General features: G+C 45.6%; 1 protein-coding gene across 7 annotated transcripts in view; it reads right to left on the bottom strand.

The window, feature by feature from the left end:
- The window catches only part of Atg7 (autophagy related 7), a 208,594-nt gene that overhangs the window by 162,257 nt on the left and 22,604 nt on the right, over nt 1-23,733 (bottom strand). For 4 of the 7 annotated variants that reach the window (XR_015685579.1, XR_015685580.1, XM_087657593.1 and 1 more), the window contains exons 2-7: nt 17,918-18,084; nt 17,339-17,393; nt 14,248-14,365; nt 12,637-12,714; nt 8,713-8,829; nt 7,076-7,225 (exon numbers count right to left, since the gene is read on the bottom strand). Coding sequence is in view for 4 of the 7 variants with exons in the window: in XM_087657593.1 (XP_087513719.1) it covers nt 7,076-7,225; nt 8,713-8,829; nt 12,637-12,714; nt 14,248-14,365; nt 17,339-17,393; nt 17,918-18,065 (666 nt within the window). In the remaining 3 variants the exon portion in view is untranslated. 7 annotated transcript variants of the gene reach the window in all.

The following is a 23,733-nucleotide window of genomic DNA, read 5'->3' as shown; positions in this document are numbered from 1 at the left end:
CACATCATGAACAGCTAAAGGAATCTCTGTCCACATCTTCATGCATAACTACTGCCACAGTTGGCTTTCCATTTTTTCCCTTGTCAACTTGACAGAAGCTAGAGTTACCTAGAAAGTGGAATTAAAACACCTCCAACCAGATTGCACCTAGGCAAGTCTGTGGTACATTTTCTTGATTAATGATTGATGTGGGTGAACTAGGGTGGGCCCAGTCCAGTGTTGGAGTGCTACTCCTGGGATGTGTAAGGAGCAAACCGAGCAAGCCAAAGAGAACAAGCCAGGAAGCAGCACTCCTTCATGGCCTCTGCTTCAGTTTCTGACTCCAGGCACCTGCCTTGATTTCCCTTCATGATAGACTACAGCTGTAAGATGAAATAAAGCCTTTCTTCCTCAAATTGCTTTGGTTATGGTCTTCACCACAGTGATAGAAACTCTAGCTAAGATAACTACTCCTGACTTTATTCTTCATATAGATATATTTGTACTACAACTTCTAAACAGGAATGAGATCAAGCTGTCTCCCATTGTATAAGCTCTTCCTAGCCTGTGACTGTTCTACAACCATCACTAGCAGTGCTGAGTGGCGTTCCATGGTAGAGACGCATAAAGCTCTGTCTGAGCAACTGAGACCAGAAGCTCACATACAGAACCACAGCACAGCTCGCCAAGCTCCACTTCCTTCACTGTCCATTCTTGGCATTCACTGGATGTCAGTCTTAACGCTGGCATTCTCTGGCTGAGGAGGAGATGGGGGTCTGGCAAGCAAGAGGGCTCTGAGATCTGAATTACAGGCGTCTCCTTGAGCTGTTCTGCTCTGGCTGCCTGCCACACTGCCACCTGCCCCTCCTTTGAATGTTTCCCTTTATGCAGCAAGGAAGGGGGAGGGGAGAGAAAGTAGCTTCCCTCATTTCATAATACCGGAATGGCTTACATTCAGGCAGTGGCTTACACAAGAGGAGAGCACTGGCCCTGTCAGCAGGTGTGTGCTCACTCTGCTGCAGCTAACTGATTTGAAGACTCAAAGAACATTTCTTCCTTGCCTCCAAAATAAAAGGGTCGAGGGGCTGGGGACAAGTATCAGAATGCTTGTCTAGCATACAAGAAGCCCTTGGTTCAATCCACAGCACCACATAATTCAGAGTGGTGGTGCCCACCTATAATCCTAGCATTCAGGAGGATCAGAGGCTCAAGGTCATAGTTGGCTACAGACAGACTCTAGCACCAAAACAGAAGGACGGAAGGAGAGGAAGGAGGGAACGAGGAAAGAAGTGGGGGCAAGGCGGGGTTGTGAGGAAAGGAGGAGGCAGAGAAAAGGCAGGTTGCTGACTTGTTTTGTTTCAAAGGCCCATTTCAGATGTGGAGAATTGTGGATGACACCACAGAGAAAAAAGGAATCACAGCTAGGGGACAGGACAGCACCCACTGAGGCTCAGCCCCACAGGATCTAAGAGCCATTCGAGAGGTATTTAGGAAGAGCCTCAGCATCTACCCAGGAAGTAGCATTCCTCTGGAGATCTGCGTTTCAACTGACAAGTGTGACTTCAAAAAAAGTGGGCCCATGTAGAGTGTCCTGCATTGCTCGCTCCTCTGTGCCTTTGGCAATCAACTTAACGGCCCTGAGCTTTAATTCTCCCATCTCTCAAGCGATTCTCGCCTGCATTCAGCACCAAATGAGAGTGGGGCTTCTTATTCACCCAATAAGAAGCAGTAACAACAGCAATGTCATGGACACCCTCAGCTGCAGTCATCTTCCCACAACTGGTCAGTTCCATAGACTGCCCACATCTTGAGGTCCAGTTCTGCTCGTCGCCACAAACTGCCCCTATCCTTAAGTCCCAGGCCCTTTTATAACCGACAAAGAAGAGTCAACTGATCAACACTCTCCGGGTCGTCCATGGAGGTAGAGCTGAAACCAATGCCTGGGGTACATTAGAGTGCTATGTGTATACCCCACGCTGCAGCAGATGCCCAGCTTCAGGGAAGAGGTGCATTTCTGGGTATGAAGGGGATAAGGAGTCAGTTTCTTAGAACACCCTGACCTAAGATGAGCTAGATAGAACAGGGGTAACTGGTTAAAGAGGAACATCTTCCATGTAACCACAAAGAGGGGGGGTAGTGTCAGCTTGAAAAATGCTGGAAAGGGCTTTCCTATGGAGATAGGCATGCAGGGGGCAGACATGCACCACACAGGAGATCACAGAACTCATCTGACATGGGGCTAAGTATTAAGTAGCATTTAATCTTTCTTTAAGGATTTGAAGGTGATTCTGGAGTCTCTTGGTGTTTCAGGAACTAAAACTTGGAACCTTAGTCACAGCAGAAATGACACCAGGCAGTGCTAGGTGAACCAGCTTAAGAATAGAAAACACTCTGACTAGGAGTCCTGGGTTCTAAACCTGGCTTTACCACAAAAGTAACTTGGCCAAATCACTTCCTTTTATGACAACGCAGCAAAACGCAATTTAAAAGCAAGACTGTCTTGAAGGTTTATAAATAAGTGTTCCTTTCTGCTTTGCTGAGAGCCTGCCGTTCAGTGGAGTGGCACAGCTCAGGCCTGGCAGCTGTCCATGAAGCAAACTGTTGAAAACTACAACAGAGAACGAAGAGGGCACAAGTCAAGCTGACCATCTTCAGCTGAAGGGTTTCCTGTGAGGACCCACACAAATGGCTGCCTCTAATTCTCAAACACTTGATACCCCAGGCAATGAACAGGAGGCTCACTCCTTCTAAAAGCACAGGGAAGAAAATGCAAGTCTTAAGTGCACTTCAAGGTCACAGGCAGTAACAAAGACACAAAGCTAACACTAAGTGCCGGCTGAGTGAAGAGCAGCCCGGCCAGCAGCGGAGAGAAGCCTGAGAACTACACGGGAAACTTGCTGAAATTGCAAAGCGCCTTCCACTCTTTGATAACTGTGTCGGAGGAAGAGGAGCAGAGCTTTCTCTGTGGACAGGTGGTGGGACACTGAGACTGGCTGCTCTCCACACCATCACAAGAACTGGCTGGAAGGCATGGCGTTCCATAGCAACACAGTTACTACAGATCAACTCCATCCAGTTGAAATCAACAGTTCTTTCTTATTTCTTGTAGGAAATAAGAACTTAAATGAAGGCAATTTCCAAACCTGATGCTGGAGAAGAGCATAGTGGGAGGGAAAGCAACAGTATGGGGCAGTGGTCACTAGCACTAGCAATAACGACATGGCTCCAACAGGCTTGTGAGAGACTGGCCCGACCACCTCTCTCCACTTGGGGTTCTATGCCTCCATATTTGTATTCTTTTTTTTTTAAAGATTTATTTATTTATTTATTTATTTATTTATTTATTATAAGTACACTGTAGCTGTCTTCAAACACACCAGAAGAGGGCATCAGATCTCATTACAGATGGTTGTGAGCCACCTCTGGAAGAGCAGTCAGTGCTCTTAGTCACTGAGCCATCTCTCCAGCCCCATCCATGTTTCTATCTTAAAATAATCCATGGTGGGAATCTCGATGTAGAGAAATTAAGCAAACACTACAAAATTTGGTGACTCCACCTCGAGGGCCAGCAGTTAACACCACTGATTACAAACCATAAAATGTCTGAGGGTGCCGAGATGGATCAGAGGATAAAAATGCTCTCTGGACAACTTCGTGTAGTTGGTTTGTTTCCCGGAATCCTCAGTGTGAGAAGAGAACTGACTCTTGCAAGATGTCTGCTGCCCTCCACAAGTGTGCCCTGCCCAATTATATCACACAGACACACACATACAGTGCTTCTATAAAATGTTTAATCTCAGGGCTGCAGATATGGCTCAATGGTTGAGAACACAAGCATAGACCAAAGTATGGTTCCCAGCACCCATGTTGGGCAGCTCACAAGTGCCTGTAACTTAGCAATTCCTTATTAAAGAGCTTTTCTTTAGAAATAACTCAAGATGCATAAGGTGAGTAGGGAAGGAAGAATTCATACATAAAAATAATCTAAACAGTAACGAAATATGAAGATAGCTGCCAAAAATAGTAAAGATAGTCTATTACACACTTTCTAAAGGGGATGCGGGGCAGGGTGGTATTGTTCTGTAGGGAGGTCCGGAGTTCAGCACGGATAAACAGCAGCTGGACAAAGTGGTGGGGTGCCATGGTGAGTTCAGGCTTAAGACAGTCAAGTGTGTCATGAGAAGGAAATGGTCACTGAGTCATGGGCATATGGATGTCCCCCCAGGACAGACATCTGGAGGATCGCAACACTTCTCCATCTTTCCCATGAACACAAGGAGGCTCACGAAGAGCCACTCTGGATTAAAATGCATCTGGAAAGGGGAGGTGGAGCTGGGGTGGAGCTCAGCCAGAGTGAGCTTGCCTAGAATGGGTAGTTGTTCTAGGTTCCATTGTGAGTATGAAGAAGGAGGAGGGGGAGGAGGAGGAGGAGGAAGAGGAGGAGGAGGAGGGAGAAGAAGAAGAAGAAGAAGAAGAAGAAGAAGAAGAAGAAGAAGAAGAAGAAGAAGAAGAAGAAGAAGAAGAAGAAGAAGAAGAAGAAGAAGAGAGTGAGAGAGAGCTCAAAGAGGAGAAGCTGGAGGCAGGTGTGATGTGCTGGTAGGGAACAGAGCACCACTGAAGGGAGATCACACCTCAGGAGCTCACACTGCAATAATGAATAGAATCTGTTCTTAGAATAGGTTCAATCTCTCATGGAAACACCATGCTACAAATAATACACAAGAAAAGCTGGAATTATCTAAACAGCAAACTACAGCTAAGGTAGTAAAAGCAAGAGTGCCTAATCTCATCTAGATTCTTCACAAATCATTTGGCGTGTGTACATGTGCAAGTGAGTGTGCATGTGTGTTTACGATAACCCCAGTTTCTTGGGAAGCCTGCTAGGATGGCACCAGGTCATGATGGCCTTTTCCCTTTTCCACCTTTACCAGGGGCTGCCTCTGGAGCACCCAGATTGCAGTAAATATGGAGTCCACAGGAGGGGAACAGCATGGCTGTTGTGCAGTGTTCGTGGGCTGACTGGGACCCGGGCCAGGGGATCGGCATTGAGTTAGTGCTCAAGGGGTAAGGAGGAGGCTGCAGCTGGACCCCAGATGAGGATAGGAAACAGCACACTGAGACAGCTAGCACTTTTGAATCAGGTGAGTAAGGCATCAGCCAGTGACAGGAGAAAGGCAAAGGGAAGGACCCTCCAAAGGACAGACCAAACCCATGGTGTTTAGGGGGCATGTTGTAGCCAGAGCATAGGTTTCACCTTGGGGGGCAATGGGAGATGAGGCACAGCTAGGGTAGGACATTTCAACTTTATCCTGAAGACAGCAGATCTGGAGGGGCTGCAGGAATGTGGCAGGGATGTGGCCACGGGTTGGAGAAAGCATATGGAGGTTGAATGGGTGCACTCAAGACCACAGGCTGGAGGACTCCAGTGTGCACAGCTGCTCTGACATTTTCTAGAATATGCACTAGCATAGGTAGCCAATCTGCATATCAATGTCTTATTTCTTTGGGCCTTCTGTTTGTGTCCTTCAGTTCCCATTAGCTTTTCATGCTGGTGCCTCTTCTGCCCTATAGGACTCTGAGTTCTGTGAGAACAGCATCTCTGAAGTTCTGGTCCACAAGGAGGCAGTGAGCACATGTGCTGAGTGATGCTGGCACTCCTGAGACCTGACCTTATCTAATGCTGGTACAGTTCTAAGCAAGTGGAGGCCAATGGTCCTGGCTACATATGTCCTTGGTCTTCTCCTGCAGAGAAGTTCAGAGACTCAAGATCTGTACACTCTTAGAATATGCTGGGGAATACGGGGAAGAAAACACAAGGAGGAAAAGAAGTGGGTATGTATCAAGTGCCTGGTATATACTGGGGGCCTGCTACATGATGAATGTCCCCTATGCACTGATCATTGTTGTTTGTTTGTTTGGGGGTTTTGTTTGTTTTTTGAGACAAGGTTTCTTTACATAGCTGTCGCTATCTTGATATTTACTCTGTAGACCAGGCTGGTCTTGAACTCACAGAGATGGACCTGTCTCTGCCTCTGAGTGCTGGGATTACAGGTGAGCGCTACCACACCTGACTTTTGTGCTGAACCTTTTATTCACATTAGCATGTATAGATGTCACCAAATCATAGAAAGAGCAGCCCTGTGGTATTTGACAGAAATACCAAAGCAAGGGAAGGCCACTCTGCTTCCTCAGGGTCACAGAGCTGGCATGTGCCAGCACTGAGGGAACATCAGAGCCAGGTCTATATAAAATACCAGGGTCAGGCAGAGGCGGGCTGACCCGAGCAATGTAGAGATGGGAAGGCAGAGGGTGCAGGGTTCTTGGAAGCTGCCATGGGCACAGAGTGACTGCAGTATCATTTCTTGCATAAGGGGTGCAATGAGCCACCATTTCACAGATTTATTATGAGATTTTGGGGTTCTGAAATCCCTGTGGAAGGTTGGTGGAGAGACCTATAAGGATGCTCTGCAGTGGGAGAGGAACTACTAAGGACTGAGTATTGTAGGATGCTGACAGGAAGATGATACTACACGTAAAAACAGACAAAAAGAGATCTTAGGTGTGTTTGATTGGGTAATGGTGTTGGGGAGGTAGAGTCTGGAGGATAGTAGGCAAGCTTAGTTAGAGCAATGGTTTATGGGAAGACTAGTGGAGGATAGGCAGAAAGGTACTGGGACCAGGAGGAAGAGCCCTCTAGGCTCTGCCTATTGGAGGACCAAGTGACCTGGGCAGTCTGAGGATGACTCTTTAGTTGATGGAAGCAAGAAGATTGCCCAGGAGGAAGGCAAGCTTCAGTGGTGGTGCTGGGTAGCTGAACATGGATGTGCAGCATATCCAGAGGGAGAGAAGATCTTTTCATCTACCTAACAGAATCAAGGAGTCCGAACCACCAACCTATGAGAGAACTAGGGGTGAGCTAGCTAGAGAGCAAGAAGGAACTGAAACAATGGGGGTAAGAGAGGACAGAGAAGGAAACATGCTAGAACATACTGTGGAAAGCTAAGGAAGTTTAAGTTTCAAATCGATGGTGGTCTATTATAACATGAACTTCAAATTTTATTAACTGTCTAGCAAAATCATACCCACAGGCTCTGACCTTTGTCCTTTGACCTTGGAAGAAATCACTGTAGTGTTTGAGCAAGGAGACCAGCACAGTGTCGTCATCGTACTTGAATAAGAAGTATGGCAGGGCTGTGACGCCTTCAGTTCGACACAGGTCATCGTAGGCATGCTCCAGGGCCTGGATCTGAAAACAGTGAAGGGGAAGGCACCTCTGGGAAATGCAGCTCTGAGCTGAAGACCAGACCAAGTGCCAGCTTGGAACACACGATTACTCAAGTGCCGACTGACAGCACCTCTTAACCTTTCTACAACACTTCCCTGTGCTATGCCTTCATACAAAGGGGCACTTAATGGGAAAAACAATGGTTGTCTAAACGTCAGTCACAGAGGTTTATGGAGGTAACCAAGCATTCCTCTGCAATGTATTACCTCAAGTTAGCATGGTCCATCCAGGGAGAAAATTTATCTTCTTCTATAGTTTTTATGACATAATTCACATGCCCCACTTAGAGGGAAGAATCCATGAGGTCTTGAAATTTTCTTATTATTTATTTTTGCTTTATGTGTATGAGTGTTTTGCTTTTATGTATGTACCAGGTACCTGCAATGCCCATGGAGGCCTGAAGAGAGCATCAAATCCCCTGAAACTGGAGTAGGGATGGTCCTTAGCAAGAACAGTGCATTAACCACTGAGCCATCTCTCCGGTCCAAGACCTATGATTTTTTTTTTTCTTTGGTAGTATGTTTACAAGGTTGGGCCCTCCTCAGATGATCTGAGAACTTTAATCCTTCTTAAACATGAATGAAATCTCCAGCTAGAATGTATTACCTCAAATTAGGACATGTCTTAGTAAATTCTTTGCAGAAAACTACAACCGCGCATTTGTTATAAAATAAATTTTAAATCTTTTGTTTAAAAAAAGGCTTATTTTTCTTTTATGTGAGTATGTTTGTACATGTATGTCTGTATGTTACATGCATATAGTGTACCAGGTGGCCAGAAGAAGGGCACTGGACCTCCGGAGCTGGAGTTCTATATGGTTAGCTGCCATGTGGATGCTGGATAGGAACCTGGGTCCAAGGCCAGAGCACTAAGCACTCTTAACTGCTGAGTCCTTTCCCCACCCCCACCCTGCCTTTAAATCTCTGCTGATTCAGTTCTGCATGTTAATGACTGACAGACCTCTGGAACTCATAAACAATCAGAAATCTCCAGCTCGGTCTGCATTCTGCCAGCTTGACCTAATTGTTCTTGGGACTAATCTCTAACAGCCTCCTAGAAGGAAGGACTAGACCTGCAGGTCTGTTGGATTTGGTCTGAGGGGAGGGGAGGGAAGGGCCTGTGCTTGCTCCACAGACTCAAGGCTGTGGCTTTGTCTTCCCCAGACTGAAAAAAAAAAAACAAAAAAAAACACTCTCTGGTAAATTCTCAGTCTTCCAAATGTTCCTGTAATTCCTCCCAGTGGGCTTAGCATTTCCTCAAATTCTATGAGCCACCTGGAGGACAATGGCTCCCCCCCTTCATGATGACCTTATCTGCACTTAGTAAGCACCAGTCCCCAGCCATCTGGAGGGCTCCCCAGGTGCCTTTTCTCCATCTTCCGGATTAGTCACACACCTGCTCTCACAGTCAGACTCCACTTTATCTGTATTTGTTTGACTTGCTGATACCTGTTTTGGTGAAAGCCTTTGATCCAAGCCCACAGGTCCCCGGATTAGAGGGATGCTCTCAGGAAGACAGAGGGCAGGGCAGCAAAACCAGTAGTAGAAGTGGTACTTCTTTAGGTCCTAGGGTAAAAAAATCAGAACAAAGTTGTATAAAACATTGGTCCCATGAATTAAAGCACCACACATCTGTTAATGGAATATATTAAGCCAGGAGCAGTGGTGCATGCCTGTAATCCCAGCATCCTAGAAGTAAAGGGTGGACACATCCTTAGTTATATAGCAAGTTAGAGGTCCGCCTGGGTTATGTAAGATCCAGCTTCAAAAACCACCACTAGAAACAGATGCATTAAAAAGCTGATATGCACTAAGTATGCTCCGATTGTTTCCGACAGAGAGAGAGAGAGAGAGAGAGAGAGAGAGAGAGAGAGAGAAGAAGAAGAAGAAGAAGAAGAAGAAGAAGAAGAAGAAGGAGGAGGAGGAGGAGGGGGAGGAGGAGGAGGAGGAGGAAGAGGAGGAGGAGGAAGAGGAGGAGGAGGAGGAGGAGGAGGAGGAGGAGGAGGAGGAAGAAGAGGAGGAGGAGGCAGGCTGACTCACAATTTCTGTCTGGACCTCAGGCTTCCTGTCTGTGTCATCTCATAACAGACTGTTTCACTCAGAGGCTAAAGCTGAACCCTGGACTCCTGCATGCTTCAGGAAAGAGATACCCTTCTTCCTAAATGACGAGGAAGCATCTCACTCCATTGTACAGAAGGTTCCCATGGAGACCCCACCAAAAAGCACAGTCCTGAGAAAGGGGTGCTACCCAGTCTCCTCTACCCACCAGAGGGAACCTTTCCACCAAAGGCTTGGCATTCTCTTCATGGCTCAGATTTTGCAATTTTTTTCAGATTTCAGACTATTTGCATATATACCCTGAAATAACTTGTAAATGGGACCTAAGCCTAAACAGGAAATTCATTTGTGAGCGATATACATCCTATCTTTATGACCCGCATGAAATTTTGTGCAGAGTTTTTAGTACAGCAGCATTTTAAGTGTGGAATTTTCCATTTTGTTACCATGTCAATATTCACAGTCCTGATCTGGGAACATTTCTGACTTTCAGATAAGGATATTTCCGGCTTGATGCTGCTTTCCAAAATATCTTCCTGGTCAAGTGTAAATCAGCAACCATTAAATGCCTACTGTGGGTTGGGGATTTAGCTCAGTGGTAGAGCGCTTGCCTAGGAAGCTCAAGGCCCTGGGTTCGGTCCCCAGCTCCGAAAAAAAAGAACCAAAAAAAAAAATAAATAAATAAATAAATGCCTACTGTGCACATGACAAAACAAGGCACTCAACAATACAATGACTAAGTCTCTGTCCTAGCTATCAGCTGGCCTTCCACATAGCAGAGATAGTGAGTCTGTGGTTGTCAGTCTGAGTTAAAGGAGACTCCAAGTACTGACTTACGGTGGCATCATGCTGGGAGCAGCTGGCCTTTCCCTGCCTGCAGGGAAAGTTTCTGAGCTGTTCTAAACTGACCTCCCACTCAGCCCCAGGGCTCTGGCCTCAAATTCCGGAGGCATTAGGACCTGAGTCTCTCATAGAATCCAAGCTCTGTGGGTCCTGGACAGCCTCTTCACTCATCTGAAGAGGGCTTTGATGCAGCTCTTTAGCTAAGGAAACAGTTGCCTGAGTCTTGCTAAGTCTGAGAACTGCAGAGCTGTCCTGTGAAATTAATTTAGATTTTGGTTTTTGCTTTTGCATATGAATAAGTGTGCTACATATGCATATATGTGTGTATATTCTCATGCCTGTTGGCACATGTGTGTATGTACAAGGTGCAACACATGCACACATGTGGAGGCTGACTTTGCTATCAAGTTTCTTCTTTCTCCCTTAAATACTACAGCAGAATAGCAGGCAGGATCTCTCACTTAAACCAAAGCTCACTGAGGAGGCAAGCTGACTAGATAGCTTCTTTGCCCTCCATGTCTGGGATTATAGGTGGCTGCCACCCCCACTTGGCTTTTATGTGGTCCTGAGCTCTGAACTCAGGTCCGAGCCATTTCCCAGCTCCTAGAGGCCTCTTTTATCAAAACGTAATTCAAAATGCATAAATGTATCACATTTACATACACAATTTTGTGAGATTTTTCTTTTGTTTGTTTGACATGGCTGAACCCCTGACAATTCTTGAACATTTTAATTTTCCAAGAAGAAACTGTGTTCCTCAGAGCAGAATGGTCCAATTCCCCACTCTCCATGACCTTTGCACACACCAAGCCATCCTCTGTGGACATGCCTGGTGCAGAGTTTTCACAGAGAGGGAGTCACTGAACTGCTTTTAAAATATAAATATGTATGCAATGCAGTTCCAGACGAGAGCCTCATAATTACAGTGCCCGACTCGGCCCCTAACTGACAAACTAAAGAAAGAGACTCCCTTTTCCCAGTAGCAAAGCAAACTGTCAATTGAAGTTAATGATGGGCCTGGCCCGGTGAGGCCTGAGAACCACAGAAAGGAAAGCTGAAGGCCTGGGAGCCTGCTTTCCCCTGTGCTTAAGTGACTTGTCACAGCTGATCTTTAGCAAAAGGTTAAGCAATTCAAGATGAGGGCAGCACACAACCAGCCAGCTTATCGGACGCTCATCTCCAGAAGCTCGTCTCCAGAAGCTCATCTCCAGAAGCAGAAACTTGATTTCTTAGACTGTGCTTTTTTATTTTTTCATGATACAAAGGATCTTGGACGAATTAAACATAAAGCCTCTTGTGTCTGAATACTTTAAAGGACTTTTTATTGATTGATTGATTGATTGACTGATTGACTGATACAGTCTGGGTAAGGACACTTTGCAAAAAGGGACAGTAAGGCAGATATCCACTGACTCCAGGAAACTGCTTAAATGTTTAATGAGAATTGATGTTCTTTTCTCATTAAGCTGAAATTATCAATTAGAATTTTTGGTATAGAAAAATGGATTAATGTTTAATTAACAAGAACTCTTAGTATAAAAAGGTACTTGTGCTCAAGTAGCAAGCTCTGATACCTTTAGCAATATTTAAATCTATCCTACCAAGGAACTCATAAGCAGACAAATGATTGATATCCAAGCTGCACCTGGTAACCTGACAGAGCCCTGGAACCTCCTTCTCTCCCACCATAACTCACTAGATGCCCTCCATAGTTAATGACAGTCAGGTTCCCTGAAGTTTATGCCCTGTCAGCCTCACCTGCCTGGAAGGAAATGATGCAAAGGCATTCGGAGAAACAAAACTCAGTTAAAAGTAAGGAATGTGGTGCCTTTCTCCCAGTGTATATGCTTAAGTCTATATGAAAACATTTTCTTAACATACTCGACTTTACTCAGTAAATAAATAGATCAAATGTGTGGAAGGAGATTGATCTCCAGGGCTCTGTGGCTGTGGCAAAGTAACATACTTACCACACAGGGACCTTACTATGCCTAGAAGCACACACGCAAACCAGTAGGAACAAATGTCAACATGGCCACTGGTCATGGAAGTGATGTCTCACTAGGGACAGGAATCTGATCCTGATGGAAGCCAAAATCTACAGAATGTCCACTTGACAGAAACAGCATTGTTTTACAGAATCCACACACACGGACAACTTTCTCCACTCCGGGGTTGTATGTGAGCATACAGGGAAGGCAGGCCTTGGGATTTCAATTAGCTGGCAGCTGTGATTTCATCCCTATGTCCTATGCTGAATGGCAGGAGTTGTTGGGTCACCATATTTGAGAAATGCAGGGGTGTAGGGTGACCAAGAGGCACAGACTGGTCCTGCACTGCTCATAGGTACTGGCATGCACTAGTCAGAGAGCTTTTTTTTAGCACACCCTCCCAGGGAAGAAACAAGAGGAGAGCCTCCTGTAAGTCTGTGGGGCTGAGCCAGGGCTGTTCAGTTTCCAGTCATTTACTTACCGCGAAGGTCAAGAGCAGAAACTTGTTGAGGAGCATGGGGTTTTCGAGAGCAGCACCTGACTTTATGGCTTCCCAGATCTGCCAGAAGGATGAGAGGTGTTAGGTCAGGCTGCTGCTCTCTGTCCAGCCGCTTGCCGAGCTTCTCAGCTCAGCTCTTCTTCCCTCTAGCCTGCCACTGCTCTCAGATGCTGAAGTGGTTCATTAGCTCTTCCTACTACTTCACACTGCCTCTCTACCAGCCTTACTCCATCATTATCCATCCCTGAGAGGACCTCACCTTCCCTCGGGGCCCTCAGCACAGGGAGGCAAGTAGACACTCACACCTTCAAGATGCCCATCTGAAGGGATTTACTATTGTCTGCTGGGTATCATGCATGTCGTGTTACAGAAAAAAAAAGTACAGGTTCAGTTCCAGGCAGGACTCCTGTCACACAAGCACAGAGAGTTCCTGAGAGGACACCTGACCTGTCAAGAAATAGGAACTGAGGGGAGGAAGGGAGCCTGAAATGACTAATTTGAACTAAATACACAGCGTGTCTTTCTTTCTTCCTCCCCCACCTCCAGCCACGTTGCCCAGTCTGGTCTGAAATGCTCTAAACAGGCTGGCTTCAAACTCAACAGTTTCCCTCCCTGTGTGTGCCTGAGTGCTGGGACCAAAGGATTGTACCACCACACCCATCCCTACAGCACCACACCCATCCCTACAGCACCACACCCATCCCTACAGCACCACACCCATCCCTACAGCACCACACCCATCCCTACAGCACCACACCCATCCCTACAGCACCACACCCATCCCTACAGCACCACACCCATCCCTACAGCACCACACCCATCCCTACAGCACCACACCCATCCCTACAGCACCACACCCATCCCTACAGCACCACACCCATCCCTACAGCAAGGCTTTCCCAAAGCTTTACTTAGAGAACCTCTCACCTTGAGAGAAGAGGAAAGGAGCATGGTCTCTGTGTAAGGACACAAGGCTAGTCCTAAGTCTGTGGGTGAAACCTGGGCTGTCACCAGCTGGTCACAAGATGCTCAAAGGTCAGTTGCTAAACTGTATGTTGCTATGAAAGCCACAGAAAATGCTGGCAACAACAAGATGCCCCACATGCAGGTGTGAGAGGAAAATAAGCAGACTTTACCACCCTGGAGGTTCTGGACCATGGAAGAGAAGACCCCACTTCTGATGAGCTGGGGGTGGGGTGGGGACTCCAGAAGAAGTCTGAGCCTGGTCAGTGGTCAAAGTCAGGATTTTTTCCTTCATGCGGTGAGATGTAACTGTATTCACTGTGAATGGGATGACCACTTGGACTCATACAGAGAAGAATCGTCTCTCATGATTCCCTGTCTAGTATACTAACGGGTATTGTTAGTGTAGCTTGTGGAAGGTCCTTTACTAAACTGACTCATAGAATACAAATACAGTGGGGGAATTTTCTCTGGTTAAAAAGAAAAACAAAACATAAGAACCTCAAACTCACCAGCGCCTCTGTGTATCTCTTATAGGCTATTTGTGACACACCCTTGTGACTGAGAAGACACGGTGAACTTGCCTGGACCTTGGAAATACAACGAAGCCACTGTGGCTGTCAAGCTAACCTCATTGGCTGACTGCTCCAGAAGGAGCTTCTTGTCTGCAGTCTTAAAAGCCTCAAGTGTGTTGGTGTTGTGCAGGGTTCCCATGGCCGGGCAGCAGCGGGCAGGCGTGGGGGCGCTCCTAGACACAAGAGAAACACGGTGGTTACCCGGCACAGCTGGGGCTCTGAACAAAGCACAGGGTTACGATAAACCTGATGCCACTGACTGGGTCAAAAGTAGACCAGTGATTCACTGGCCCTTGCTCAAGCACAGCAAGCAGGCTCTGCCTGGATAGCCTCTGTGCCCTGAGCTCCCAGCGGCAGCTCCTAATTTTCTCAAAGAAAGTTCATCTTTAATCTTTTCCATAGTAAAAGTGGGGAGGAACTAGCTGGATCAGCAACTGCGAAGGGCCTGAGTTCTAGCAGTAACTCCCTCTTCGAGCTCATGAAAACTGCTGGGCATGATGGTTAGTTCATGTCCACGCCAAACAAGCCAGTTATCCAGAAAAAAAACCTCATCTGAAGATTTGCCTCCATCAGATTGGCCTGTAGGAATGTCTATGTGGCATTTTCTCCTTGCTGGATCATGTGGGAGGACTTAGTCCGTGGGCAGTACCACCCTTGGGCCATGGAGAACAAGGCAGTCAGCAGCATTCCCCCATGGCCTCTGCTTCTTTTCCTGCCTCCAGGTCTCTGCCTTGTCTTCCCTTCATGATGGGACTGCAGCTGTAAGACGAAACAAACCCTTTCTTTCCGCTGTCTCCAGGCATGCAGTTTAGGACCGTAATAGAAAGCAAACTTGGACACCTGGGGGGGGTCACACAATCACAGACAGAGCAGAGTGTGCTGTGGTGGACTCAAGCCATAGCCCCTGTGCTGGCTCCAGGCCACAAACTCTGGGTTGGCAGCAGTTCCCATGTTCCTGCTAGAGCTAGTACCTCAGCACATTTTCAAGAATGGCCACACATAATCTGGAAGCCAGGAATACATCTTTCCCCACGTGTCCCAGCACACCCATACTGCACAGCTCGGCACACAGCTGCTGCATCATCTGGATAAAATGCAGGATGCCCAGACTACGGTCAATCCAGGGTACCAGCACATGGTTCACCCAATACAGTTCCCCAAGGGACCCCAGCCCCAGGAATTCAAGGGATAAAAGTTGAAGATGGATCAATTCTTCTAAGTGGTCAGACTGAAATGTGGATAGTACTGATGTTAAAGAAAATATTCCTGCTGTTGGAGAGATGGCCCAGTGGTTAGGAACACTGGTTGCTCTCTACGGGACCGGAATTTATAACTTCAGTTGCAGGGAATCTGTGTCCTCTTTTGAGCTCCCTAGGTACCAAGCACGTATGTGGTACACATATACATTCAGTCAGGCAAAACACTCAAACATTTTTAAAAAGAAATATTCCTGCCATTAACCCTTTATGTTGTTGTTATGTGGAACTTGAAGAGAGAAGGGTTTATTACTCATCATTCTGAGGACAGCACATGTGTCAGACATCTCCAGTGTCCTTTCAAATCTTTCCATGTTGGGGCACACAGGGGGCCTGGTGGAAAGAGATATCAATCTAGGACAGGTGGAGGGGAGGGGCCCATGAGTAATGATGGCTCTGCTAAATGTCACCAGTAAGCCTTAAATGTCAAGCCTTGGTTGGCTGCGGGGGAGAGCAACAGTGGCCAGAGTCTTCCCTTGAGAGCCATGAGTCATCACATCATAGCCTGCCTATCATCATGCCTTTCTACTAAAAGAACATTCCTTATCGAGGCCAGATGAAGGCATTGAAGAAAGTCTTGAAGAGAGAGAAATCAGAAGCACAGTGCAAGATGGGGCTTTGTCCAATGTGTCCCAATATCTCAGGTGTGCACAAACCACCACAGAGCCTTGCTCTGAGGGACGGAAGCTATTTTCTGGCAACACCAGACAGAGACAAGCTACGCTTGACCACATGACTAGGCTCCCACCAGGAATGACTAGGATTTAATTTGTTTTTAGTAACTAGGAATAATGGGGAGAGAAAGCTGTGAAGGGTGGGGCTGGAGGGCAGGTAAGAGCATTGTCTGTTTTTGCAGAGGACACAATTTTGAGTCCCAGAGCCCACAGGGTGGCTCACAGACATCTGTCACTCCAATTTCAGGAGATCTGATGCCCTGTTATGTCCTCCGTGGGTACTGTATGCAGGTGTATGTATATATACACGCTGACAGACACATACACATTGTTCTAAAGAAAAGAAGGCTCTGAAAGAAAAAACCCACCAGCAGGTATTTTATAGATATAAATACTAACACTGTTCTGCACTTCTGTTGTGCTTTTTTAATCCGCAACTTGAAGGGGATAAAGTACATTAATATTTTGAGAGAGTTAATAAAAGGGTGGTGCAGTGAGATGGCCTAGAGGATAAAGGTACTTGCTGCCTGTACTAACCACCTACATTTAGTCACCAGGGCTAACATGGTGTGAACAGAGAGAACAGCCTCCTACAAGTTGTCCTTTGACCTTGACACATGTGTGTGGTACATGCATACACCCATGCTCACACACATACAATAATAAACAAAATGTAATTTGAAATGTTTTTTAAAGGGCTACAACAATGATTCAGCAGTTTAAGAGTGCCCGCTACACCCCTGTAGAGGGTCCACGTCTGATTCCCAGCGCCCATGTAGCATCTCACACTCATTTGTAACTCCAGTTCCAGGGGATTCAATGTCCTCTTCTGGCTTTTTTTTTTCTTTTTCTTTTTCTTTTTTTTACTGCATACATGTGGAGCACAAACATACATGCAGGCAAACACTTATATATAAAAAACAAATAAAAAGGAACAAATCTTTAGAACAAATAGGTGCTAAGAAAGAATCATGAAATATTCTATAATGATCTGGAGAACTGCTATCTGAGGACCAGTCAATCTAGACAGCACCAGGCACATGGCTGGTTCTTAAAAAGACTCATCTTTCCCCTAATAATCAACCGTAGCAGACAGACTTCAGCTGCAGCACTTCATGGGAGCTTCCTGGCTGCTTAGAGGCCCACCTGAAGAAAATGTTCATTCCTCGCCCAGAGTAAGCAGGATCCTTTGGACTCTACACAAATCGATACTCACATGTCAAAAGCACTGAACTCCAATGTCAAGCGGGTGGGGAGGCCGGCAGAGTCACCTGCATGGAAGCATTTTCACATCTCAGAGACAAGGCAGACTGGCAGTTATCATGGCAAAAACAGCTATGGCTAGTTATGTCTTTTTATTGGAAAGTTGAGCCCAAGGTGTCCTGTCTGAGACTGCTAACCCATGACATGAAGATGACAGTAGATCTTGAGAGAGAGTGGCAGGAAGGGACTTGTGACCAATAGAAAAAGGATGCCCTGGAAATTTCTACCCCCAACCCTGGAAGCTAGCTGAGCAGTGTTTGCTGTAACAACTTGAGTTCCACCACTCCTCTTTTTTCCCAAAAGATGGAAAAGAAAATTTTTAAAGTGATTTGAGGCAAAAGAAAGGTTCAAGAATCTAAAAGGCTGTGGCTGGAAAAGACAAGCATGGAGGAGGCTTGTCCACTGTTCAGGGGGCTCTGGGCTCCAACCCTGCACCCCAAAAGCAATAGCAACAACCTAATAAGGGGTGCTGCTTCCACAGAGGACAGACAGGAACATGCGGATGGGGATGAGGCGGGTGGGGACTGCCTACCATTGTAGTAATAGCCCTTGATGTCTTTGGGTGCCTCGTCCAGGCGATACTCGTTCAACTTCTTCTGGGTCAGTTCGTGCCAGAAGCCAACGTCCAGGGCACTATTAAAGGGGGCAAACTGCAGCTTGGACAGTCCAGGGTCCCCCATGGCCACTGCTCTTACCAGCCTACCAAAAGAAACAAAAAATAGAGCTTAATCCAAGTAAACCATCGGGGCGGGAGAAATGGCTCAATGGCTAAGAGCATTCATTACTCCTGCAGAGGACCTGGGTTTGGTTCCCAGAACCCACACAGTGCCTTACACCTACCTGCAGCAGCTCCAGTACCAGGAGATCCAATGCTCTCATCTGGCCTCCTTTGGCTACTGCATGAATGCAATGCACATAAACTCACAGAGGTATGCACAGATTTACTAAATAAATGGATAGGCAGATAGAAAGATAGATCTGTTTTCTCTAAACGGCTAACCGTATATCAGTGTATAGGGTCTCCATCAATCTTTAAGACTGCAGTCACACTCTGCTGACTGTTGATTCACCCAGTCCCAAAGTTTAAGGTTCAATCACAGACCTCTAGAGCCCTTGCAACTCCTGACAATGGAGTGCAACAACTTTTATTTTTAATTGGCATTATTATTATTATTGTTATTACTAATGTTTTTGAGACAGGGTCTCTCTATATACAGTCCTGACTGTCCTGGAACTCACTGTAGAACAAGATGGCCTTGAATTCAAAGATCCATGTGCCTCTGCCTCTGAAGTGCTGGGATTAAAGGTGTGTACCACCATGCTTATTATCTTTGCACCCTTATAGAGCAGCTCCCTGGGCTTCTCTCAGGCCTCCAGCACCAACCACTTTGTCACTGTGAGGCTGACACCATAGATTCCCTTAGAGAAGGGGACTCATGTGTGACTTACACTTCAGTGTTTGGCTTACTTCACCTAAGATGCAGCTTTGAAAATATCCTGCAGAATTGGTCAAGTTCAGCCTCTTTGTAGGAGTAATTTTATAAACAACCTTTCTAGACATTAATGTCTTTTGTCTTATGCTGGGTTGGGCACACACTCAGGTTTTCCCTGTTCAAGGCAAGCACTGGAGTCCTGAACTACACCCTCAGCTTTCTCCCAGAGTCAGCTGGGGAATGACTCTTGGAGACTGTTACAATCCTATGAATCCAAAATCTGAAGTCCTATCAGTCAGAACATGCCCATCTGAGCCTGGTGTGGTGAGGCATTCTGCCATCCCAACACTTGGAAGACTGAGGCAGGACATCAATAGTTCAATGTCATCTTTGGCTACCTAGTGAATTCAAGGCCAATCTGGAGTACATAAGACCCTGTTAGAAGGAAGGGAGAGAAGGAAAAGGAAAACAAAAAGAAACGGAAGTGAAGAAGGGAGGGATAGAGGAAGAGGAAAGCTATCTAGAAGACTAAGTGGAATCATGACTGAGGTGGTGCTGAGCACCCCAGCTAAGAGGGTAACACCCCCTGCCCATGAGCCTAAACTCCTTTAATTAATTAATTAATTTTATGTATGTGAGCACACTGTTGCTATCTTCAGACACACCAGAAGAGGGCATTGGATCCCATTACAGATGGTTATGAGCCACCATGTGGTCATTGGGAATTGAACTCAGGACCTTTGGAAGTCAGTGCTCTTAACCACTGAGCCATCTCTCCAGCCCCTGAGTCTGAACTTCTTTAAAACCCCACATTATACTTCATTTTCCCCCTCCCTATAGGATCTGTGCTAGTGTGGGGTTGTTGCATCTCTTAAGTACATGGAAATTTTGTACTCTGCATCATAATATATGTTTTAATGCTCCTATTTCTCCATTCAAGTCATCAAGTAAATGTGGTCTTGTAGGCAACCCTGCCTATACACCAGAACTGTGACACATGCATGTGCACACCTGTGAGCAACCCTATATATGCACCAGAATGGTAACACACCCATGTGCATACCTGTGAACTATGTATGTGCACCAGCAGGTTGTGAAGCACCCATTCATACCATGCTTGTGAACTCATATAGATATGCATGTGCACCACAGCAATGTACCACCCATGTGCACCGTACACGTGTACCTCACTTAGGTGTTCACATCCAGATGAGGAACACCTGGTGGGAAAGCAGTGTGGAGTCAGCCTCACCCCTGCGATCTTGGAATTTTCCAGAGGCCTATATGCATAGCTTCTAGTTGCCATCACACATTTAAAATCCTGTCTGTGCCAAAGGAAAAATGAAAATCAACTTAGCAACAATGTTGTTTGCCAAAGAGCTGCTTGTGCCTGTGCCTGGCTGCGTATCTATTTAAAGAACCAACTGGGCTCAGATTCATCTACTTCACTACCGCATGTGTGACCACCGATATGGGTTGACTTACCCAATATGGCCCAGGATTATTTAGGTTGGCTTGGTTATTTGCCGCTCACTCCAAATTAGGCAGTACATTTCCACTGATTCCTGACTTCTGGCCGAAAGCACATTCCTTTCCTAGTCTTTATTCTTAGCTATACAGGCATACATTCATATTGGTTTTTTATAGCCCAGAGCTGACAACCCCACTTTTACACAGCCTCTGCATTTCCTAGAAATAGAAAGAAATGCTATGCATTCTTAGAAATTAACTTGAATTTCTAGGATAGAAGCTATTCAAAAAGCTAAAAAATTAATTCTATGATGAGAGCTAAATCTGACATGTTTTATTTAAATTGTTATGAATTAACTATCTTTTAAAGGTTGATTTTATTTTACTTTATTTATTTTTGGGGGGACAGGGTTTCACCATGTATCCTTGACCTGGGACTCACTACGTAGACCAGGATGACTTCATTCACTCTTAGGGATCCACCTACAGTGCTGGGATTAATGTCCTGTGCCACCACACCCTGTCAAGGTTGATCATTTTATATGGACACTGGACATTTAAACAGGAAAACCACACACACACACACACACACACACACACACACACACACACACACACATATACCATGTAAAATGCCTGCAACACCAGCACTGAGGATGCTGACTGAGGTGGAAGTACTATGGGTTAGAAGTGAGCCTGGGTTACATGAGGAGTTCCAGGATGCAGGAGAAGCCCCTGAGGCCCCACTGCTTTCAGAGAAGCTTCTGGTGGCTGCTGAGAGAGGATGAATTCCCCTCCTTTGGGGATGTAGCCTCGGCAGGTTGCTTATGCCTCCGCAGGTATCCCCACCCCCAAGTGCACAAGGTGGCACGAACTAGAATCAAGTACTGATTATAAGAACGAAATGGGGACGTGAAGCCTGGAGGGAGATGAGGTGGGGGCTCATGGAGAAGCTAGAGGTGTAGTGGAGGCTGGGTAGACCAATAGGCCTTGTACAAATCTGTGAAACATCCAAAAATATAAAACACTATTAAGAAAAAGTAAAAGAATCGCTTCTGACTCAGAGGGTTAATCGTGCATCCATTGGTGTTTCAACTAGCCCCAGAAACAAGTGTTAAAGATTATTTTCTTAATGACCAAGCAAAACATGCATATTTCGGCTAGTTTACAGGTGATTAACCACACATTTTCGACAACTTGCTTTTCTGTTATCGTTAGTATTTATAACTGTCTTCAGTATCAGCAAACTGAGCTCATTTCTGATAATGTGATTTATTTAACTCTGTTCCAAATCTAGATTAAAACTCAAACTGAACTCAGTACTAAAACATTTTGCTTTTTATATGAAGTTTAGAAAATTTCTCTAAACCATGCTGGGAGAATTTTCAATTTACCAGAACTAAAAATAGTGTCTACTTTAAAGCCTTTATAAATCCCTTTAATGAGTGGCCTTTAATATTCTACACAGCAAGGATTCTTAAACATTTTCTGCTTGCAACTACTGTGCATTTTGGAGAATTTTACACAATTGGACACACGGGCAAAATGGATAATACTGCTTGTTAGATTGGGCTTCACACTCAAACTTGTCTTCCCATGGGTTGCTTTACTGGGTAAACTACTGCAAAGATGAGGAAAGTACTAATACAGAACACTGGTGCCCAAAGTGGGGCCTTTGCTGTGGCGATCCTGATTGTGTTGATCCTGGGCCTCTGAAGAGAGCTGTGGGATAAATGTGGAAGGATTTGGAACTTTGTGCTGGAAAAGCCCAAGATGGTTGTAGGCAGAACATAGTGGACATTTTGGTGGGAGTTTGGAAGACCAGAATGACAAGAGATAAATACACAGTGGAGGCCGAGTTTATGAGGTTTCAGGAGGGAAAAGCTCTAATTGAACTGTGCCACAGGTTGTTCTCTCTACTAAAGGATCCGACTTCATTCTGCCTGTGTCCTGGGAACTTGAGTGAAGCTGGATTCAAAAAGCAATGGACATGACAGCAACTCAGGCCACACTATGGTCTCCACTCACTGCTCTTATCCAGATCTACAGCAGGACAGAGAGACAAAAGGATTTTTTTTAAATGTTCTATGTGGTAGAGAGAGGAGGGAGGTTAAATTTGCCCACCAAGAGGGTACAGAGGGGCTGGAGAGATTGCTCAGTGGTTAGGAGCACTGACTGCCCTACCAGAGGTCCTGAGTTCAAATCCCAGCAACCACATGGTGGCTCATAACCATCTGTAATGAGATCTGGTGCCCTCTTCTGGTGTCTCTGAAGACAGCTACAGTGTACTTACAGATAGTAAATAAATAAGTAAATAAATAAATAGATAAATCTTTAAAAAAAAAAAAAAAGAGGGTACAGAGAATCAGTTAGTTGTATTACAAATATTTTTAAAGTATTAGCATTAAAGAGAAACCCTGTGCTCTGAACTAGGAGAACAGTAAAGACCCTGAAGGCATACACTCCTGAAGGCTCCAATCTGTGAAAATACAAACTCATGTGAGAGGTAAGGGAGTCCACTGCTCTCAGCAAGTGTTTCCTGAGGACATGGCTCTGAGGGAAGCAGCAACGGTGGTCATGGAGGCCAGTCAACAGCCTGAGCTTGCTTAAGAACTTGAAAGCTGGTTTTCCAAGCAAGAAAAATGAAATAGTTAAGGGATTCATGGAGCTTGTGCCAAAGTTCTAGAAGGTTACCGCAGCCTGGCAAGGTGAGACAGTGAAGGTGAGCCCTAATTTCAGTGGAGTCACCAGATGCCAGAATGGAGATGCTTGATCACCGTGAGACTGTGAATGAAGGATGAGAGCCAATCCACAAATGCAGGGCTACCTAAGCCTTCTGAGGCCCAGATGGTTCCATCGTGAGCAGACGCAGAGCTGCAGGAGCTCAGCCTGCTGGGCTTCAGCCTTGTTTCAGTCTGATCTTTTCCACTGTGCCTCTACTCCTCCCTTCTGGAACAGATGTTGACTCTGCACCATCGGCACTGGGAATATGTAACCTTTCCTTTTTAATTTTATAGATCCTCACAGTTAAGAGGCTGCCTTGAGACTCAGAAGAGATTTTGGACTTTGAACTTTTAAACCCAGTTAGGGCAGATGATGACTATGGGGACTCTTAAGTTGGACAGAGTGCATTTGCAGGATGATGGCCATAGGTTTATGAGGACAATGAAACCATCCACCTGGTGCTCCTGGTGCCAGGATGTCACTACCATAATCAACTACATCAGAATCCACCCTTCCTTTCTTCCTTCAGTTTTACTATCAGGTATTCTGTCACAGGGGACAGTGCATAATACAACAGATATGTAGTAGGCACAGAAATCAAACATTTACTGATAACAAATCATGAAGAAATTTATTTGAAAGTAATTCTTTGGTATACATTTAATTTTACCATTTATTAGATGAGAACAAATTAGAATACTAATTAAGATTTAGTTTTAAT

The sequence above is a fragment of the Rattus norvegicus genome, chromosome 4 (genome assembly GCF_021556685.1).
Source record: "Rattus norvegicus strain SHRSP/BbbUtx chromosome 4, alternate assembly SHRSP_T2T, whole genome shotgun sequence".
Classification (NCBI taxonomy): domain Eukaryota; kingdom Metazoa; phylum Chordata; class Mammalia; order Rodentia; family Muridae; genus Rattus; species Rattus norvegicus.
This window is presented reverse-complemented; position numbering and strand designations above follow the sequence as displayed.